The sequence below is a fragment of the Artemia sp. Qi Xiang Cuo genome, chromosome 15 (genome assembly GCF_049724085.1).
Source record: "Artemia sp. Qi Xiang Cuo chromosome 15, ASM4972408v1, whole genome shotgun sequence".
Lineage (NCBI taxonomy): Eukaryota > Metazoa > Arthropoda > Branchiopoda > Anostraca > Artemiidae > Artemia > Artemia sp. Qi Xiang Cuo.
In genome coordinates this window covers 47,700,212-47,723,097 of record NC_142808.1, presented here as the reverse complement: position 1 = coordinate 47,723,097, position 22,886 = coordinate 47,700,212, and the positions used below count along the sequence as shown (strand labels likewise).

Genomic DNA, 22,886 nt, shown 5'->3' with positions numbered 1-22,886 from the left:
TTATCCAAACAATATTGATAAAAACACACTGCTACTATACATAATTAACATGATCAAAATTTTCAATAAGGATTATTAACCTTCATTATCATTTTCTGTATTTTTTATCCTATATTTTTATTTTTTTTCCCTTCCCGTTTTCCATTTTTCCCCTTTTACCCTTCATCTACATTTTTCTCCTATTAAAAAATAAATTCAACAAAATTACAAACTTCAACCAAACTACAACCACCAAAAAAAACTTCTCTTCCTCTATTTTCTCCTCCTTTATGTCTCTGAAATTTAAAAAACTAAATTAATCAAATATAAAATTTTCATCATCCTAACTATAGACTCCCTTTTCAAAACAGAAAAAAAATTCCCTTTTATACCAACTAAAAATGAATTAAGGCAAACAAATACAACAGGTTACTTTCCGGGATATACTACAACACAAATAAAAACAAAACAAAATAAAACACACGTCCCGCTTGTAGGATGCACCCCCTCCTTAGGAGAATCCTTTGGCGGTGGCTTCAACTACATTCCAATTTTTATATTACCCCTTCAAGCTTCCATCAAAAAAAAAAAAATAAAAAAAAAGAAAATAAAAAAAATACAATTTGAACCATTCTTCCCTTACAAAAACCTCAACAAACAATAAAACATATACTTAAACAACACAATACTTATTTAGGAAGAAGGGTTAAAAAATTCTAACAAATTACCCATAAACTTTAAATTTCCAAATAAAATTCATACTTTACTTGATTGCCGTAAAAAAAAAAAAAAAACTTTATCAAACTCTATCCACTCCTCATCAATTCTTTCTTTCCATTTTCTATTCTTTCTCAAAAGCTCTACTTTCCCTTTAACTACTCCTATAAATCTTTCTAACTCAACTCTCCTTTTCTTTTTCCTCATTTCCAAATATGGGTACATGCCCATATTACAATTAATAACATTTCTTTCTGCCTCTTTTCATCACCTTTTCTTTCAAAATCTAACTTCAATTTTTTTTTTTTAATATTTACTCACCATCTCTATATTCTCACCCCTAAAAACGTCAAAAATAAAACTAAAAACTTCCTTGTTAAAAATACATTCTTTAAATTCATGCTGTAAACCATCAACCACCATTTCATGGCACAGGTTGCACTATTTTATTTTGCCCTTCTTGAAACGACTTATTCTATCTCGGTAAGGTAGTATGGTGTGTATCAGCATAAACATCACCTCTCTTTCTCTAGTTTCACACGGTACTTCATTTAGATTTTAGAAAGCCGCATCATAATTCATGAAAGGTTCTTATTCTTTAAAATGGTATGAAAAATCGTCTTCTCGGGTCCATATGTAATCATCTTTGACCCTTTTTCCTTCTATCTGACTCAATCCGTCCTGAAACACTCCTTTTGATCTCAATTCTCTTTAAGTTTCCGCTGTTTCCTTTTAACTGATCTGGGACCTCTTCCACTAGCGTCAAAACTTGTTCCTCAACTACGTCGTTCAAGACCGGTAGTAGCCAATCTCTCTCCAAATATCCAATTTCATCGTCCCTTTGGAGCATCTCAATCGCATTTCTCCTAACAAGTGATTGGCATACATTCCTATAATTTAACACTATTATTCCTCCTTTTACTCTGGGTACAAAGAGCATTTTCATGCTCAACTTTTCAATTTTTCCTCTCCACACTAACCTCCAAAAAATTTTTTCTATTCTCTTAGCACTCCCTTCATCTAGCTCGAAAGCTGACGCGAAATAGAACAATAGTGGTAGACAATATGTGTTTACATATGTCACTCTGAAAAACAAAGAACACTCTTCAACATCATTTGCCGTCGCCAGTATCCCTTCAATTTTCTGTATTTTTCCTTCCCATAATTTACCCAACTTCATCCCATGGGTCCATGTCACTCCAAGTATTTTCGCCTTTTCTAGTTTCGCTATCCAAAGTTCCTCCATCATTTTTTCCGTATTTTCTGATTCCAGTATTGGTAAAAGATTGCTTTTTCCCTTGTGGATTTTTAACCTAAAATTCCTCTCATACCAGTCAAGTCCTTGTAGAACTGCCTTTACATCTTTGACACTTGACAGGGTAAAAGTTGCATCATCTATAAACCCCAGGGCCTTTAAGCATATCTCCTTACGGAGGTGTAAACCGATTATACGGTCTTCTACGTATTTGAACAAAGGATCAATGTATATTACAAAGAGGTATGGCGAAGCCGGGTCGCCCTGTCTCAACGATATCTCCAAATCAATCCTCCTTGTAAGGGAGCCATTTACATTTATGACAGCTATTGGCTTTTGATAAAGGCTTTTGAACATACGAACAAAATCCTCATGAAAACCATACTTTAAAATCATCAAAGGCCATAAAATTTCCCTGTCAACCGAATCATATGCTTTCTCAACATCCACACTTAAGAAATAAGCAAGTTTCCACATTTCATTTTTCTTTTTGGTCATCTCATCTCTCCTATATAATACATCTCTTAGAACGCTCAAAATATGCTGTGCTTTTCTTTCTTTTATCCCCCCGAACTGGTAGCTTCCTGGTATATGTGGCGTTATTTTTCCTAATTTTTTTGTTAGCACTAGGGATGCAATCTTGTAGTCGCAGCAAAGCAAGGAGATGGGTCTCCAATTGCGTAGATCAGATCGTTCCCCCTTTTTGTGTACAAGGGATAATACTTCCTCCTCTTCCGGGTACCCGTCTGTGATAAAAGCGTTAATGAATTTTTCGTAAAAATCCCTCGTTTCTTCCCATAGCTCCAAATAAAACTCGTAGCTCAGCCCATCTATACCGGGGGACTTTTTCTTTTTAGCTTACCTTAAAACTAGTTCAATTTCTTCTTTCGAGACATGGCTCCTTAAATTTTCGTTTTCCTCCTCGCTTACCTTGCGGCTCGTTTGGTATTCATTAAAATATTATCGTCTCTCTTCACCTTCCGTCTCCTTTCTTTTAAACAGTCCCTTGAACCTCTATGTCACTGCTTCAACCAATTCTTTTTGCTCTTCTACTACTTTTCCATCTTCCCTTTTTACTTTCCTCAGGCTATTTTTTTCTCTTTTTTTCTTGCTTTAACTACAGAAGCTAGGTTTACCTGGTCCGATGCAAACATTTCTGCCATTCGATTCCGAGTTTTCCATCTCTCATACTCCCCGTACTCGAGATCTTTTATTGCTCTCTTAATTTGCTCATATTCGAGCCATACAGACTCTCCCTCTCCTATTTCTTTCTTTAAGTCGTTTAACACTCTGTATAAGTACCTTTTATTTGCGTTTCTTTGGCGTTCTGGCTCTTTTTCTTTATCGTGCATGAATACTTCTATTTTCCTTTTAAAATTCAACCAAAATTACAGCAGGTGACACGATTCCTGGTAACTGGCCAGAAGTCTTCTTACTTCTTTTTTTATTTCTTCTTTATCATATCCCTAGAGGGAACTAATATCCATTCGCCAAAAAGGTCACTTCATGGGTAGCGTAACATATTCCATATCCTCTAGCTTTATATCTACTAATAGTGCACAGTGGTCGGAGAAAGGCACGGCGATATTTTCTATATTTTTCATTCCGTCTTTCCAACAATACACCCTGTCGATCCTCGTGCTGTTCCTTTTTTCTATTCTCGTGAAACCCCTCTCCATTCTCATTTCTTGCCACAGATCTACGAGTGTCCATGTTTTTACCACTCCTTTTTATTCGATGGTAATTTTCCTTTAATGTTTTTCCGGCTCGAACTCAAAATGTCTTTTTCTTCCTAAACACAGTTAAAGTCGCCAAATAGCAATAGCAGGCCAGGTCTTAAATATCGTAGAATAGTATTTTGTATTACCAACTGTCTTTCTCTTGCTTCATTTGTGCCTGAAGGTAAATCAAATTTACAAAAACGACTCCTTTCCAGCAAGTGCTGCTGACTTCACCATCCTCTTGAAAACGCAGTGTTCCTCAAATATCCTTAAATCTTTCGTTCACTATGTATGCTGTGTAAGGTCGGAGTCCTCCAGCAATGTAGTGGCATCCCTGTCTTTCAGTATTTCTTATCTTTACTGTATCTGATTCTTGGGGACACAGTATATCAATTCTCTGCTTTACAATAAAATCTAAAACTAAACTCTGTCGTTTTTCCTGTTTTATCCCGTTGACGTTCAGCGTCGCAAATCTCATTTATTTTTGTCCAGGTTTCTTCTGCCTCTTTGGCAGCTCACTTCTTTCAGTCTTATTTTCGCTCGTTTTTTCACTTGTAGTTGACGATAAAGATAGGCTACTTAACGTTCGTTTTGAAGATTGGGTTGATTTTGCCTCTGGCTCCTTAAATCCTCTCAGACTACTCAGGGGGGTGATGCCCCTTACTTCCTTCACCCCTACTTCAGTTCTTTTCGAACTTTCTCCCTTAGGCTCTGTCATTTTCTTTTCTTTCACAATAGCTACTTCCCGCTCTTTTTTCCGGGTTTCATCTTGTGCTTTCGTGCTTCCTGTGCGAGTCTTTTCCATTTCCGATGACCCTTTTCCCCCCAGTACCCGGCTCACCGCCTCTTTGGGACTCAAACTTGCCAGCTGTTTATCTAGAGAACTTGCAAATTTTAGTGGGCCTGTAAACCAGACATTAGAATTTCTGCCGTTTTCCGAGGACTGATCTGTGATCACTACGCTTGGGTTTTTACTTCTTCTATTGGGTTTTTTTCTTGGGCATAATAGGGCTTCATGACCCTCTTGATGATAAATTTAACACATTTTAGGTTGACCATCGTAGAAAACCTGCATTTTATCCTCTATTAGAATTTTTACGGACAGTGGAATTGCTACCCCTAAATATGTCAGGGCTGTTCCCATCCCGTTAAAAACAGGTATAGAACCATCCCCTTGAAGTGTTCCTTCCAACAATCACCCCAAGCCCATAGCCTTGCAGTGCTACTTTTATATCATAGTTGGTTTCTTCTCCCAGAATTTATTTGAGATGGCTTACGTGCGGGCGTTTTCCATTTGTATCTACGAAAACTGGATACCTTTCATTTTGAAAAATAATTTTCAATTCCATTGCCTTTAGTCTTTGAACCCATTCTTCTGCCAGTTCAGGGCTTTGCATCGTTACTCACACTATACCAAACCTATTTGCATCATCTCCGTCAATCGCGTGTACGTTTAGTGCATTCAGGCCAATCGATATCAGGAATCGGTGGATATTTGAATGCGGTAGTTCTTTCAATACATTCTCTGGCATTGCACTAAAATCGAACTTAATCGTTTCCCTTGCCATTTCCTTTTTTCGCTTTTTTTCACTTTTTTTAATAAAATAAACCTCAACACAATTTTATTAAAACCTCTATAATATAAACTAAACCACAACCCTCTAACCTATAAACTAACCCCCCAATTTTTTTTTTTTTTTTTTTTTTTTTTTTTTTTTTTTTTATAAACTAAATCTCAACGAAATTTTATTGAAACCTCTATAACATAAACTAAACCTCAACAGAATTTTACTAATACACTGAACCCCTTTTCCACTTTCCAAAAATCCTTTTCAATCTAACTTAAACTCACTTACCTAAAAACAGAACCAAATTCCCTTTCACACGCTCTAAAATAATCTCCCGGCAAACCTATAATATAAACTAAACCTCAACAAATCTTTACTAAAACACTAAACCCTTCTTCCACTTTCCAAAAATCCTCTTCAATCTAACATAAACTCGCTTACCCAAAAACAGCACCAAATTCCCTTTCACGCGCTCCAAAATAATATCCCGGAAACACCTTCTACCTTTAATTGCCCAAGCACCTGCTACTGCCAACGCACCATCCGCTCTGTAGGCAACACTGCGCTATTATTTCACCTTTATTCTTCTTCCGCCACTGCAATTTACCTTGTTACCTGTATTTAACCGTGGAATAATATTTTTAAATAATCCCTAGATACCTACTTTGGTCTATTTTTCCCAGAAGAAAAATGACCTGTAATTACAAATCGGATATGGCGATCATTGGAGAGGTAACTGCATTTTTCCACCTTAACTCTGACTATGGAAAACACAAACAAAGAGAATCTTTTTTTCAAAACACAGCTTATTCTCTTTCCAGCATTGCAAACTCCCAGCGTTGCAAACTCAAATTTAATATATTTAAAATATATTCAACATCCCCCAGCTCATTAGGGGTGAATATCCTACTCCTAATTCATACGATTTCCCCTTAAAGCTGATCTATCTACTGAGACGCGCCTATATCTATCGAATTTTTAAGAAAAGGCTATAAAATATATTTTAATCCACTTTAAATTACAGCCGGAAGACCACTACACATAAATTGAAATAATGACCTGAAAAAGTTCACTGACCTTTTCTTGTAATCTAAAATAAAGACAATTTTGTCCACAGAAACTTACCTTGAATTTAAACTGCTTAGTAATTAGATACGCATGTAAATAGGAGTCAATATTCAATGAAATGGAGCATGTCCAAACGCCAGCTATGAATTTTCCCTATGCCAAAGGCTAATCACCTCCTTTTTTCTTTTAGGATTATTTTTTTTCCCTTTCATCTCTGAATCGTCAGTTATATTTTAAGAATTGTTAGAATTGGATGAAAACTCAGTCTTAGCTTGAGGGGAGATTGAACTATTATGTCGTGACTGTGAAAAGGAAGATATCATGCTTCTTAGGGTAGTGCCTTCCCATTTAAATTTAGGATGAAGGCTCGATTCTAGCTTGAGGGGAGCTAAATCCTTTATACCCAGATCGTGAAAAGGAAAAAAAGCAAGAGGAAAAAGGAAAAGAAAAGGAAAAAGAACACATTTTGTTATATCAAGTTTAATTAAAAGGGCTCAATACACTACTAGAGGACTACAAAATCATCTAGATACTGAATGGTGAGAGTGTACGCAGAGTTAAAGTCAGTCTGCTTTGACATTGAAATGAACACTGAAATACTTAATTCTTAGGACAGGATGTGCCCATTTGAATTTTTTAGACTTGTCTTTGGATAATAGGTAAGTTCAAAGAGTATAGGCAATTTATAAGAGTGAAAACTGGCACTAGTATTAGCGAAAAAACTTCAGCGCCATCTTGCGTCTGGTGACACTTGACATTTTTTCAAGCTTTGTAATTGCTTTTCTGTTAGGAACTGAGATCAGACTCTTATCACCAACTACAAAATTAAATGTTCTTATTATTGCACTGAAAAAAAAAAAATGCCAAGCGTAGGGCAAGTCGAAAGGGCTAATTATGTAGCTAGTGCTTTACAAAATTATGCCTTTAGAGTGATCAGTCTACTGAATCTCCGCTTGGTGATATCAACGGAATGCTTTAGTATGGTAAGCCCTTGGGGAGTTTTCTGTATTAGTGCGGAGGTGCTAAAAAAGCTACTTGTCATGTATTTTATGCCAGACTTTTCTCTACAGGAAATAAAGTGATATTTATTTTTTAAAGGTATTAACATGTTAAAAATTGCAGTTTGCCTTTTGTACTAAAATATACTCTGGTTGGATTTTCATTTTTTTTTTTTTTATCTTTCATCACATAGCAAAATAAAGTATCATAAATATCAAGTTTTTATTTGGGGTACTTAGGATAAACCGAGGTGGGGGATGGGGCTCTGGAGTGAATGTACAACTCAATATTTTTACTAATTCTCCTATTATATTTTACTATTTTACTAATACTGTCATTCATTTTTCATGGAGTTCATGCATCTGGTACCTTTTTTTTTTTAAAGCCACCTGTCTCAAATACAAACCCCAAAAATAAAGCTCGTAGATATGCCTGTTGAGGAACACCTTCATCCTGGAGAAGGGCTTTGGCCCATTCCCAAGTGAGTTAGCTAATGCGTAATTTTCCTTTTAGGGCGGTTTATCTCTTTAAAGACACCAGAAAACTCACCTGAGCCCTTGTTTCCCTGCTCGGCCACCATAAGCGTCTTCTTCGTCTCCTCCTGATCAAATACTCATCTGTAAATGGTAAAGAGCTTGTAAAGTCTGATATGTCACTCAGAGGAGCAGGAGGAGGAATCTCTGTTTGAATGTCTGATAGATCTGTTTCTGATGTATGATTTTGCTGGCATTTACAGGGTTTTGATCTGTTCGATTTGTATCCACGTCGTGTTCTACTTGTATATTTATCTAAAGGTGCTCTGGAAAAAGAAAATATGGTTATTTTGGTTCAATACGTATATTCCTCGCGTATCACATTTTGCTGGAGAAACATTGGGGAGCTCTGGTGATGATGAGTCTGGTAAATAACAGATTGAAAGCTGAACTTGCCAACCAGCAGGAAGCAATTCAGCAGGAAGAAATCGAAGAAGGAGAACAATCAAACAATAATTTAGTCTGTATATAGCAAATTACCCACAGCGTGTCCAGCGTTGTCCAGTAATTGGTTGACAGGGTTACCAAAAACTAGAGGTTATTTTTTTCTAGTTGTATTATTAACCAAAAGACGTTTTGTAAACCTCTTTCAAAGAGGCCAGTTAACATCAAATATAATGAGAACGAGAAAAATCCATATAAAAAATTCATACAAAATGATTTAAACATGTAAATCCCTTACTTTGGAGAAAATCGTTTACTTACGACAACTACGGCAAAACCTGGATGCTCGAAAAGAAAAAAATTACCGAGAAAAAGTACTACTTCGGTGAAAAGTGATTTTTTTTCCAAAATATATATCCAGCTGGAGAAGATTTAGTTTTATGTCATACATTCGTAAAATGTATCCCTTTTTTGTCACGGTGTCCCGGTACATGGGAATGTGTTCTTTTGACCTAAAATGTGTCCAGTTGGCAACCCTGCAGACAGATCACCTGTTTGCAACGATTCTATGCATTTAACCCCTCTTAAAATACCCCTCCCCCGCCGGAAATACCCCCCCCCCCCGAAAAATACCCCCTCGCAGAAAATACCGTCTGGAAAATATGCCCCGAGAAAATACCCCCCCAAGGCAAACACTCCCTAGAAAATGCCCCTCCCCCGGAATTTTTTTTTAGCGTACTTTCATTTGAAAAAGCCTAGCTGTTTTTCTAGCTGTTTTTAAAATCATGCCGCTAATCCCCTCCTCGGTGGAAAAGTTCCCCAGCAAAAAGCTAGCAAAAGATATTTTCCAGAATTGTTTTTTGCGGTGGGGGGAGGGGGAGGGGTACAAAATAAACTTAATAAAAAACACCTCAAAAAATTGAAATTTACTCTATTATGATTTCTGGGAATATTTCTGGTCTCCGCTGTTTATGAAATTAAAGAATAATATTAAACCCGAAAATGAGCAGAACTTATTCCGTACGTATTCCGTACGTTTTGGTAAAGAAACCAGTGATAGTTGGGATGATGATGAATTTGGGTCAGAAGAGCTTCCATTCTTTCAGATGTCATGCATTTATGCAGATTTTAGGTTCATAGTTTATAATAAATATGTATAAACACGACAACAGTAGTAACAAAATAATAATAATAATAATATAGTCAAGGCCGTATCCAAGGCGATTAGGGGGGCTAGAACACCCCCCCCCCCCAAATATTTGTTCGACTCGGAAAAATGTATCAAAATGTATATAAGTAAATTTTGGATGCGTTTTTTTAAATTTGTTTCTATTGTGCCTCCCTCCCTCAGTCGAAAAAATAATACTGCCTTGAATACAGTAGGCTATTGAAAAGCTATTGAAACAAGTAATGAAAAAACGTTATCATAACGAAATACGAACGTTAGACGAACGACACTGAAAGATAAAGAAGTTAAAAAAGCTCACAAAAATATAATAGGCAGCGCAATAGCGCTGCCTAAGTAAAGAACGATGTTGGCACAATGTATTATTTTTTTCTCCATACCCGGGCACTTCGTATCGAAGGAGTTGTCGTAGAAACTTCGAAAATGGCTCGTGCGATTGGAAATGGGAGTGGCTAGTGCCCTTTTTAATAGTCGAAAGTGATTGGGGGCAACCAACCCCATCTCACGCCCACCATTTCCCCAAACACATCCAATCAAAATTTTTAGATATCCATTTTGTTCAACGTATTTGAAAGTTCTGGAAATTAGGTCTTTTAGGATGATAACCCGCTCAGAACTCTCAGTGCAAGGGTTGTAAGTTATGCCCTGGGGGCATATAAGGTTTAGATAGAAAGTCGTTGTAGAAATTTCAAAAAGGGCTCATTTGTTTGGAAATTGAAATTGCCCTTTTTAATAGTCGAAAGTGAGTGGAGGGTAATTGACCCCCCTCCCACGCCCACCATTTCACCAAACACATTCAATCAAGGTTTATAGATAGCCATTTTGTTCAACGTAATTGAAAGTTCTGGAAATTATGTATTTAAGGATGAAAAACTCCCCGGAGCCCCCAGGACAAAGGTTGTAAGTTATGCCCTGGGGGCATATAGGGTTTTTATAGTTACAGTTGTCGTAAACATTTCAAAAGGGGCTCATTCAATTGGGATTTGAGAGAGATAGTGCCCTTTTTAATAGTCGAAAGTGATTGGAGGGTAGCTAAACACCGTGTTACGCGCACCATTCTCCTAAACACATCCAATGAAAATTTTCAGATAGCCATTATGTTCAACGTAGTAGAAAGTTCTTAAAATTAGGTCTTTGAGGGTGACAACCCCCCCCCCCCCCATCCCTCAGGGCAAGGATTGTAAGTTATGCCCTGGAGGGATATAAGGTTTTTATTGAAAGTTTTGTCGTAGAAACTTCAAAAGGGCTCATTTGATTGGAAATTGAAAGGGCTAGTGCCCTTTTTAATAGTTGAAAGTGATGGGAGAGCGACTAATCATTTTCCCAAACACAACCAATCAAAAATTTGAGATAACCATTTTGTTGAACGTAATTGAAAGTTCTGGAAATTATGTCTTTATATGTCTGGAATTTATGAATTTGCATTGTCAGTTTAATATACATATACTGATATTTAGTAATCAAAATGTTAATTTTATTTGATTTATTAAAGTTATAAAAGTAAAAACATTTATATTTTTTTCCGTAAAGCGCAAATTTTGTTCTGGCCTTGGGAAGGCATAGGGGTTTTGAGCCAAACTTATGTTAATTTCTGCTCGTTTTGAGTTTGACTCAGTTATTTATTGTAATTTCTGTTCGTTTTGGGTTTCATTTATTTATCATTGCTGATTTGCGGTAGATTCACTCTTCGTTGATTATTTGATTTTATTTTTGCTCATTTTTTGTTTAATGGAGTTCTTTGAAATGAACTCCATTTAATGGAGTCTACTTTTCTTTGAAAAACTTATTTTGTGGAAAAAGTTTTTTTAATTAATAGCACAATAAGGAGATATCATGAAAGGGAGATATCGTGAATTTACCCCGTATATTAAGTTCAAAATTAAGTTCTGCGCCAAAAATGGTCTTGATTTACAAATGGCTTGTTCAGGTAGTTATGCCACTTTTGCATGTGTTGGTCTTCCAGGCACCACTTAGAGCAGTTGCAAAACGGCAAAACACTTTTTGGTTGGAGGGAGGGGGAAGAGGCTGCAAAAACAGGTTTAAAAATTTAAACATTACAAAAATTTGTGGGAAAATATCTAAACTATTTATTCTCAGCTAGACGAGTAAAAAGGATACACCAAACACGACTGACATTACATTTGCGCAAACCAACTTGTCTTGGTACTGATGCGTTATACGGACACTCTTATATACTAATGAGAAACGAAACCCGCCAGACTGGTTATTTTCAAGAGACCGCTACTGAGAAATGGAATGCAAAGAGTAGTTTTCATTGCGTTTACGATATTTAAACTGTTGTTTTTTGGGGTTTAGGGGGGAAGGTACCTAGGTTAGGTTAGGTTACTTATTTAATATATGGCATGCTTTACCCCCCACCCCCCTAATGTGCAAATATATAGCCCAAATTTCTTTATAAATTATTATACATTCATCCTATTTTATTTTATTTCATTAGCATTAACTAAACTTGACTTTTTTGAAGTGTCCGTATAATGCACCAGTACCCTTGTCTTAAGACATTCTTTTCACCGACATTTTTAACACATGCTGAGTAAAACATTATGAGGAAATGTTTGTGTACTGTTTCATGCGACCGTTCCATACAGTACGTCGTTCCATATATAATGAAAGGTTTTTACCTTTCAGACAAGGGATTTATGGATAAGAGAGCTCCTTACCAAAATCTCGATATTTGGACGACTTTCCTTGTATTTTTTTTATTACCCTATTTTTGTATTTCTTAGAGTCCTCTAAAAAAATGTGCCAATTTTAAGAAAAAAAATATCTAGCCGATTTCGAGGCTGGGCCCTGGCGAGGCTACATGGCAGGTTTGTATATCTTGATTCTCATTGTCACTTGTCTTCTAACCGCAGACAATGTGAGCCTCTTCTTGATCTTATGGAGTACCCAGAGGTTCGATACAACCACCCTGGGAAAAATACAAATCCTTCCTTAAAGTTGTGAACTTTTTTATCATTTTTGTCGTCAGAAATGTCAATATGCAAGTTTTAAGAAAAAAAACAAAAGAAAAACTGTGTAGCCAAATTAAAGACCGGCCCCAGCACTCGGCATGTAGCAGGCTTATCTATATAGTGATTCTTGTTGTAAATAAGAACCTCCAAATGTTCGTTTTTGTGTTTTAATGTTCCTCATTACTTACAGTTGAAAAAACCTGTCTTTCTATTTAATTTCTGATCGTTTTCCAAATAATGTCGAGAAGTTCACCTCCCCCTCGATCTAAAAACCCCCACGGAAGACTCTTCCATGGAAATTTCCTCACTCATAAAATCCACGACTTTCCAGAAAACTCTCCTCAAACACTACTATCCTCGCTGAAAATTCCACCAGGGAAATTTCCTGCGAACAGTTAGGATAGAAAATTCTCATAAGCCTGCTTTTACTTAAGAAAAAAAGTTTTTCATTTAGTTTGTGATCTTGACGTAAATACATTCTAAGACCACACTGGCTATACATGAAAAATGAAACTAAGAGAGGAAAGGAAAGAATAAATGAAAAATAAAATAAAAAAATGAGAAAACGAGGATTTTGTCAGCCAGTGGAAAAATATGAAGACGAAGAACAAGCAAATATTTTGACAAGGACCTCCGCCAAGTCGTCCTCAGTGCAAAAGAAAAAAAAATCTAATGTTTCGCAGTGTGCTTGACAAAGAGAGAACAAATACTCCTTGAGCATCTGTTCTCTCTTCGTCAAGCACACTTCGAAAGGTTAGATTTTTTTTTCTTTTGTACTAAGGACGACTTGGAGGAGGTCCTTGTCAAAATATTTGCTTGTTCTGCGTCTTCATGTTTTGCCACTGGCTGACAAAATTCCCGTTTTCTCACCTTTTTTATTTTATTTTTCATTTATTATTTCCCTTCCTCTCTTAGTTTCATAAGTTTGGGATTCTTATTCAAGTCATGATGGGCAAACCCCATCGTGAAAATTTCCTGCCAGAAATCCCCTCTCCGAGTGAAGGTTTCTTCCACAGAAAAATCCCCCATGGTGAATTTCTCCCGTAAAATTTCCCGCCCTCCACAAAAAAATCCCCCAGAAAATTGCAGCTCCGCTGAAAATTTCTCCCTAACACTACTCCCTGAACATCTCCACATTTAAAATCGAGTCACCAAAGAGAAAATACGGAAAATAAAAAGAATTTCGTATAGAATTCTGGCAAGTTTCCCCCTGCCTCCTCTAAAATCTTTCCTGGAAAATTAACCCCGGAAAATTCCCTCCCCCTGGAAAATTCTTCCCATGAAAAATCCCCCTCCCACAGAAACATCCTCCCTAGAAAATGCCTGTATACTTCCCATTACAAATACCATAGGTAAGCAGTGGGCAAATTTCATTGCTTTACAGCTATTTCCCCAGTGCTCTGGATGGTCATGTCATCCTCAAAGGTATAGTTACTAGACTTTTCCACTATGATGAACAAAATGGCTATATCAGAATGTTGATCGGATGATTTTGGGGAAAAAGAGGGCGTGTGAGGAGAACTAGTTGCCCTCCAATCTTCTTGGTCGCTTGGTCACGGAGTTCTTCGAACCTACCAAGGGTTGACAAAAGGCTTAAAGAGCAAAATGAGAAAAGATAGGACAATGAAGATAAACAAAGATAGCTAAGCCAAGGTCTCGGTCGAAGTATTTGCATTTTACTCTTTTCTTGCTGGCTTTGATTTACGTCGTTTTTCTTTTTTGTCTTACGTTTTCTCATTTGTCATTTATATTTTGTCGCTTTACATAGTCATTTGTAGTTTTTGTCATTTTAAATTTTGTCACTTTACATTGTCATTTCACACGTTGTCACTTTATATTGTCATCTGTAGTTTTGACATTTTTCGTACCCGTATGATTTCAGAAATTATCTGGGTTTAGAGAATGTGACATCTAGCCCTGTAGTTTCGTGCATATCCAAGTAAGACTCCTCATAAACTCGCTCTCTCTCTCTCTCTCTCTCTCTCTCTCTCTCTCTCTCTCTCTCTCTCTCTCTCTCTCTCGCATGCCAAGATTAAGGAAGTCTTTGGGGGGAGCTTTATTTTAGTGGAAGGTTTAGTAGAGAGGAATTAAGGTAGGTAATAATTGTAAGAGGATATTTTTACCACTTTAAGATAAAAGAAAATATTTGAGAAGGATGTGGTTGCTTCTCAAATATTTGAGAAGGATTGGAGGCATATGCAGTTCTTCCGGAATGAGGCAGACTATGTCTGCTGACCATGTGCCTCTGGATAAGGGGTTTCCCTTAACTAAATGCTCCATGTTAATAGGCAGCCTCAACCTAATGAGGTGGGTGGAGCCCACCTCAGGGACTCTCAGTATCTAGGAAAGTCCTAGCTCTAATTAGATCCCAGGCCTAGGGTCAGTTGGGCCTGCAACCCTCCACCCGAAAATTTTACCGCAACGAAAAACAATGATTCTGCCTCGGCCTCTTTTACCTTCCACGACCCCAGCATATCTCTGGACCGATTTCAGACCATCGAATGAACCTTCTTGCCCAATGTGGGATACGCCTCGCAACCTTGAACTTACTCACACTCAACTTTCCTGGAGCTAAATCAATGCTTTCCTTCGAGCTAAAACATTTAAATGTAGCTGTGACTAGGCTTACGGAAGCCTATCTTGTCGGAAGAGAGTCCAAGGATATTGATCAAGGATGTAACCTGATCTGGTCTGGTGACCCAAAAAGCAAGACAAATGGTGTAGGCCTCGTGCTGAACACCAGAGCCTAGAAATGCCTTATCTCCTATAAACAAATTTCAGATAGAATACTGATGGCCCAGCTCCAGCACAAGCATGGAAAATGGACAATGCTTGTATGCTACGCTCCCACCAATCAGAGTCCTGCGGAAGTGAAGAACAACTTCTACGCAGACCTCTCAGCGACCCTGTCTAGAGTGCCACCCCATGACACTGTCACTCTACTCAATTTAACGCGATGGTAAATGACAGGGAGGGCGTGTGGAGAAATGTTCTCGGCCCTGTGACTCCGGATCCACTGAATCACAACGGACAAAGACTCCTCCAGTTCTACAATATGCATAGTCTGGTCATAGAAAACACGCTCTTTCAGAGACGAGATATAAACAAATACATTTAGTATAATAACGACAGCCAGAAAAAGAAGGTGATCGATTATGTTATGATCTTGGATCAGTGGCGCTCGTCAATAAAAAATTGCCGGACTTATAGTTTGGCCGAGCTTGGAAACACAGACCATAGGATGGTAGTCGCCACGCTGAGGCTTCGCCTGAGAGCGCAACGACAAGAAAGATGGCCTCCCCAGTTCAATCTCAGTAGTCTAGCAACATCTGAGATGCAACAGAAGTATGCTCTCGATATCTAGCCGGTTTAGCTGCCTCCAAGTTCTGGACGACTACGCTCTCACCAATTCACTTGGTGCCACCCAAATCGACAAAAAAGCCAGTGATCTTGAAGATGCTGCAAGGAAAGGAGACACCTGCTCCCTGTGCAAACACCAACGCGAGCTGACGGAAATGGAGACTTCCACCGTGAGCCGTGTTTTGTCTGCTGACGGCAGCATGCTGGATGACGATGCAGGGCAATTCTCCGCCTGGAGCAGTCACTTTTCAACGCTTCTGAACGCCGAGGAAGTTGCTCATCTCGACTCAGATCTGATTCAAGCAGCCATGGCCACATCCGAGGCTACTTCCGACCTCGTATCGCAACCGTTTACCACCTCTGAGATTCGAAATGCTGTAAAATGGTTAAATAACATTTGAGCACCTGGCGCCTGTGGTATTTATGCAAAAATCCTCAAGTAGGCGTGACATGCGTACGGCACAAACTCCTTTCTCGACGCAGCTCGCCCAGCGTGCTATTCGGTGGTACGGCCACATTCTTCGCATGTCACGCGACGCCCCAGCACGAGTCGCATTCGACTTCGACCCCACCCCACACAAATGGAAGCAACCCAGAGGACGCCCCCCACTAGGTAGAAAGACAAAGCCGATGAATTCCTCGCCCAAGCTCATATCCCGGTGGAAGAAGCTGCGAGCCTGGCAAGCGATAGGTCAACCTGGAGGCACCTGGTCTCATTGTTCTCTACGCCGAACCCTCGGGAGGAGCCTTAAGTCAAGTAAGTCAAGTAAGATGCGGTTGTAGGTCAGTCCTTGTTTTTTTTCTAATGCGTCGAAATGATACTACTACTAACAACTCACCACAGCACCAACCCACCTGAGACCAACACAGCTACACATGCTCCTCCTTCATCCTAATCTATTCAAAGCCTCCCTCTTTACAACCTCCCAGGAAGTTGCCATTTCCTTTATATGTTTCTTTACGACATCCTCCCACCTCAATTGCGGACGCACTAGAAAGCTGGATTGGACCGCAGGATGATTTATTTCAGTTTTTAGTTTTTGTTAGGACATAAAGGGATTGGGGGAGGAAATTTTTTCGGAAAATTTCTTGTAATGTATATCTGTGCTTTTGATAATTCATTTTAAAATATATTGCAGCCGAAGTAAGCAACCATTATGGTGCTGCACATCTAGTAATATATAATGATTATAATGATCATGTCTTTTGAAATGTAAAAACTAAATATATAGCATCTTAATTATCCTGACATTGTAGTTTCCTTGTTTTATTTGCCAATTTTTAATTAAATTTGTTTAATTTGTTTATTTTATTAAAAATAAGACATCAGTGCTGTTAAAAGTGAAAAGCTGAAACCACAATTTGCCCAAAACAGTATCAATCTACAAAAATGTAATTTACTCGGCCACGACAGTGTCGCAATATATGGCAGTAGTTTTGTTTTGTACTAGTTTTAATTATATTAATGTGCTATTATATGCCAAATTGGGTCGGCTTCTTCAATTTAGATTACATTTAGCAATAAAACATAAATTGAAAAGAGAGCGGACAAATGATAAGCGAGTTTCACCATAGCATTTGGATACAGATCTTGTTTTTCAAGGAAGCCAATTTATAACTTTGTTAGGGGAAGGGCGAGGACTTACTAATGAAGGACTTTAAATACCCACCTTCAAATTGGTTCCCATTGCATATCATTATTTTGCAAAATGATGTTTGAAGACGGTGTCAGTAAAATTTTGGTACAAAAAGCCACATTGCCCAAGTACCTATCGTCAGATCAATAGTGAAAAGGCCTATATAATAGCCTATTGTGTAGTTTTATATAATAATAAGAAGGTAATAAGAAAACAGGTTTTTTAAGCTTTTTTTTAGCAACGATTTTGATCAAGAGTTATTTAGGTAACTGTTTTAAGAAATACAATAGGCCCGTTATTTTGCACTAAGATCTTACATCTTAGATCTCAAATCTTTCTGCAAAGATTTCCGTTCTTTTGACTCATCTTTGTTCTGAGATCGTACAGCTCAATGATGTTAGCAACAAGTGTGAAGGACACCATCTTTCTTCCATAAAAAACAATGAAGAGAGAACTTTGATGAACTACTCATCATTAGGCCCTTTCTTTTGCACTAAGATCTCACATCTTTCTGCAAAGATTTCCGTTCTTTTAAATCATCTTTTTTCTAAGATCTTACAGCTCACTGATGTTAGCAAAAAGTGTGAAGGACTCCATTTTTCTGCCATATAGGACAATGACGAGAGAACTTTGATGATATACTCATCATTCCGCTGATTAGAGCAGAATGATGAAAGACGGTTGCAAAAGAACGCTATAAGATGTAAGATCTTAGTGCTAAGATTCCACTTTTAAGCGTTCTTTGTCAAAAGATGTAATATCTTAGCACAAAGATGAGTAAAAGAACGGCCCTATTGTTCTTAGACCGCTGATCAGAGCAGAGTGATGAAAGACGTTTGCAAAAGAACGCTATAAGATGTAAGATCTCTAGATCTTAGATCATTTGCTTGATGTGGCCGAACCAGCGCAGTTGTTGCTTCTTGATTTTACTGAGTATGGTTTCAGTGGACTGGAGCCTTTGACGTACTTCCACATTTGTGATTCGGTCAGTGTATTTGATTCTGGAAATGCGACGGAGGCATCTCACCTCAAAAGATAGAAGTTTTATTTCGTCTTCGGTTTTCAGAGTCCATGTTTCACATCCATAAATAACTATGGGGATTACCAAACTGTTGAATAGGCGCATTTTGAGTTTGTTGGATAGGTGGTTACTTTTCCAGAGGTGGGCTAGTCTTCGGAAGCTAGACCTAGCAAGTGCAAGTCGACGTTTAACGTCAGAGCTATGGCAATTATCTGAGGAGAGTAGGCTACCAAGGTACCGGAAGTGGTCAACCGTTTCAACCTGTCTCCCGCCTATGGTGATAATGGGCGGGTTGTCTAGTTCACGTCTCGTAGTTACCATGACTTTGGTCTTGCTGGCATTGATCTCCATCCCGAACGGGTGGCATCGTAGAGTTTATCAGCTTGTGCCTGCAATTCTTGTGTAGAGTTGACTAGCTCATCAATATCATCAGCGTAGGCAAGATTCTCTATTAGCACCCCTCCTATTGTTGCGCCATATTCCGACTGCATCATTGACAGAACGGCATTTAGAAAGAGGTTGAAGAGATGTGGTGATAAGATGCAACCCTGAAGTACTCCTGAAGAAGTTGTAAACTCTTCTGACAACCCATCAACGGTTATTACTTGGCCTCGGAACAGGTCGTACAGACTCTTGATTATTTGGACTATCTCCTAAGGGATACCGTAGTGAAGGAGGATATGCCATAGTCCTTCGCGCCATATCAGGTCAAATGCCTGACGGAAATCAACGAATAGTTGGTAGAGTTCTTTGAATTAAATAGAGTTACACATCTTTGAATTCGATGTGTCGTACCATGAGTTGCCGAACGACAAATATCTGATCGATTGTTGATCTTCCAGGGCAGAAGCCGGCCTGATACTCTCCAATGGAAAAGGCAGTTGTTGCTTGTATGCGTCGGAGTAGGACTTTTGTCAGGACACGTGAATGATGGCCCGTGAGGCTGATCGGACGGTAGTTTCCGCACTCTTTCTTTGACCCCTTTTTGTGAATGGGTACAATGGCAGCCTTGCACCACTGACGGGGTACGTGGCTGGAATCCCACACCGCAGACACAATGACATGGTACAGATCAGTTACATCATCCGATCCGACGTTAATGAGTTCAGCGGTGACTCCGTCTGGGCCAGGGGCTTTTCCTTGTTTGAGTGACTGGATTGCTGACTCGGTTTCTGACTTGAGTGGGGGTGGTGGTCTGAGTTCTTTGTCGGGTATGGGGAAGCGGGTTAGTATTTTAGGATCCGCAGCTACTGGGGGATTCAATTTATCGTTAAAGTATTCTTTCCATCTTTCAAGTTTCATCTTTGAATCGTAGATCTCATTTCCGTCTTTGTCCAGGATCACTGATGTTAGCGGCTCTTTTTTCCGACTTAACTCGCGTACCATTCTGAAAACTGCTCCACTATTCCCTTTCTTGGACAGTACTTCGCAGTCTTCGTATTTCTTCCGCAAGTGGTTACGTAGTGCCTTTCTGATCTCTCGCTCTACTCTTCTCTTGAGGAGCTTATAAGTATCCCAACTGTGACGGTCGGATTTATTGCAAAAAAGTCGCTCATCCTCGCATAGCGCAAGTAGTATAGCTGAGTAGTATAGCTTCGTTTTATATATTAGATTTGACCGTGTAATTTTCATCATGAGTTACCCCTTATCGATGGGATTTCCTCCTCTGTCGATTATGCAGACGTTGCAATAACAGCTTTTGATGGCTACTTTTGACTTGTGAGTCTTAAGCGGGGCTCCCACGGCGTCAATAAAGTTTAAAAAAGTTTTTCATGCAAGTGTAAACCATAAAGTTTGTCCCACTCACACAAGGATTTCACCTTTTTGACTTTACAGCAATTTTTCATAGAAAGCAACTGAAATAATCAGACATGGTGCTGAGAAACCCATCTTTTTAAGCACTTTTTGCTTTAAATAATAAATTAAAATATTTTCTGTGCAACCCTTGTTCTTTTACCAAGCAAATATACACTGTTATATATGTAGACACTAATTTATTTGTGGTTTATTTGAAATTTTCCACAGGTCTTCCGCTATTGGTTGAACTTTGCGGACTTTCTTGAAAATATTAAATAAAGTTCAATTTTTTTCTGACAGCAGTAAAGTCAACAAAGTTATATATGAGGAAAACGGTTTATTAGCTTTGAGGGCAGCTTTATGAACTTTATTGATACCGTGACAGCCCCATATTACATATTTGGAATCAGATGCAACGCTATGGCGTTGCCTATAGTAAAGGCCATGATGCTTCAATGTTTAAATTTTTTTCCATGGGCGCTTCATATGGAAGGTGTGGTCGTAACAACTTTGGAGGGGGCTTATTCTATTGGAAATTGGAAGTTCTAGTGCTCTTATTAAGACTAAAAAGGGATTGAAGGGCAGTTTGCTCCCCCCCCCCATCGCCCTCTTTTCCCCAAATGCATCCGATAGAAGTTTTTAGATCGATATTTTTTTTGAATAGTCCAAAGGCCAAATAACTATTCTTCCGGGGTTGAACCACCCCAAGCCTCTGGGGCAAGAGCTGTATGTTATGCGAGTTGTTTATTGTTAAGATATACGGTTTCTTATGGAAGGGATAGTCGTATAAACTCAGGAGGGTGCTCATTGGATTGAAGATTGAAAGATTTAGTTTCCCTTTTAAGGGTCACAAGTTATCGGAGGGCAACTACCCCCCCCCTCCCCAATGTCATCTTTTCCCGAAATGCATCCGATCGAAATTTGAGATAGCCACTTAGTTCAAAATAGTCCAAAGATCATATAATAATGCCCCAAGGTTGATATGACCCCCCAGATCCCAGGGGCAAGGGTTATTAGCTATTCCCCAGGACATATGAAATTTGTGTGGAAGACGTGGCCATGTAAAATTTGTAGGGGGCCCATTCAATTAGAAATTGGAAGCTATTCAAGATTCAAAAGTGATCGTAGGGCAACTCCTCCATGCCCTTTTCCCCCAAATACAACCAATCAAAATTTTGAAACAGCCATTTTGTTCAAAATAGTCCAAAGGTCAAATATATATGTCTTCTTTACTGACAAAATCCCCCGAAAACCTCAGGGCAAGGGTTGTAAGCTATGCAAGTTGCCCATTGTTAACAGGTTTTTATGGAATGGGTGGCCGCACGAACTAGAGAGGGGACTCATTTGACTGAAAATCGAAAGTTCTGCTTCCCTTCTTAGGATTAGAAAGTGAACAGAAGGTAAGCAGCCCATCCCCCCTCATGCCCTTTTCTCCCCAACTGTATCCGATCAAAATTTTGAGATAGCCATTTTGCTCCATATAGTCCAAAAGTCAAATAACTATAACTCAGTGGTTAAAAAATCCCCCCCTTCCCCTGGGACAAGAGCTGTAACTTATGGAAGTTGTCCGTTGTTAACACATAAGGTTTTGCGGAAAAGGTGGTCGCATAAACTTCGGATGGAGCTCATTCTATTGAAGATCGGAACTTCTAGTTACTTTTTCAAGAGTCCAAAGTGATCAAATGGCGACAACCTCCTCCCCTACGCCCTTTTCCCCAAATGCATCTGGTCAAAATTTTGAGATGGGCATTTTTCTTAAATAGTCCAAAGGCCGCATAACTACGGTTACGGTGTTTATCCCTCCCCCCAGCCCCAGGGACAAGGGCTGTAAGTTATGCAAGTTGCTAATTATTAACATATAAGGTTTTTATAGAAGGGATGGTCATATAAACTTTGATTAGTAATCGACAGTACTAGAGCCTGTAGGCTCTTAAGAGTCAAAAGTGATTAAAGGGCAACCGGACCCCCCCCCCCCCCCGCCTTTTCTCCCAAATGCCTCCGGTCAAAATTTTGGCGTAGCCATTTTGTTCACAATAGTTTAAAAGGAAAATAACTATGCAACAAGGGTTGACATACCTCCTCCCAGGCTCTGGGCAAGGGCTATAAGTTATACATTTTGCCAATTGTTAACATAAAAGAATTTTGTAGGAAAAGAGGGCATGTTTGATTTTGGGTCTCCAAAAACGCTTAGGGTTTTAAAGTGAATCCGTACGAAAATGTTAAGATGGATGTCAAGCACAATAATAACACTTTGGGCTTGCTGGCTTTGAGAAGGGAATATGAGCAGTATCTAAAGAAGGGTATTGAGTTGAAAATTTCAAGGCATGTTGAGGAGATGTTAAAGAGAGATTTTAGGGTAATCAGTCCCCCCTTTCTTTGTGCTTTAGGTGAATTTCTAAAGCCTACTGTGCCATTTGCACTTTACTGAAGACTACATGTGTCTTGAACAGTTTTTGGAAATAACTAATAAAATAAAACTGAATATTTGATATATAAAAATATTAATTGTTGAAAGCTTAGCAGCTCAAGATTTTATTTCATAGTAATTTTAATTTTTACTTTCAATTGCAATTAAAAAGACATTATTTCTAATATAATTTGTTTTCAGTAAAGCGCAAACGGCGCAATAGGCCTTAGACTTTTGCAATTAGGAAAGGGGCAGTAGCCAGACTCTTGTTTGTAATGA

At 38.6% G+C, this 22,886-nt stretch overlaps 1 protein-coding gene across 1 annotated transcript in view; it reads right to left on the bottom strand.

The window, feature by feature from the left end:
• LOC148943755 (uncharacterized) overlaps window positions 1-22,886 on the bottom strand; it is a 117,674-nt gene that overhangs the window by 66,902 nt on the left and 27,886 nt on the right. Inside the window, exon 3 of the mRNA XM_089101365.1 lies at window positions 7,857-8,106. Coding sequence (XP_088957491.1) covers window positions 7,857-8,106 — 250 coding nt within the window. The remainder of the gene's footprint in view (window positions 1-7,856; window positions 8,107-22,886) is intronic.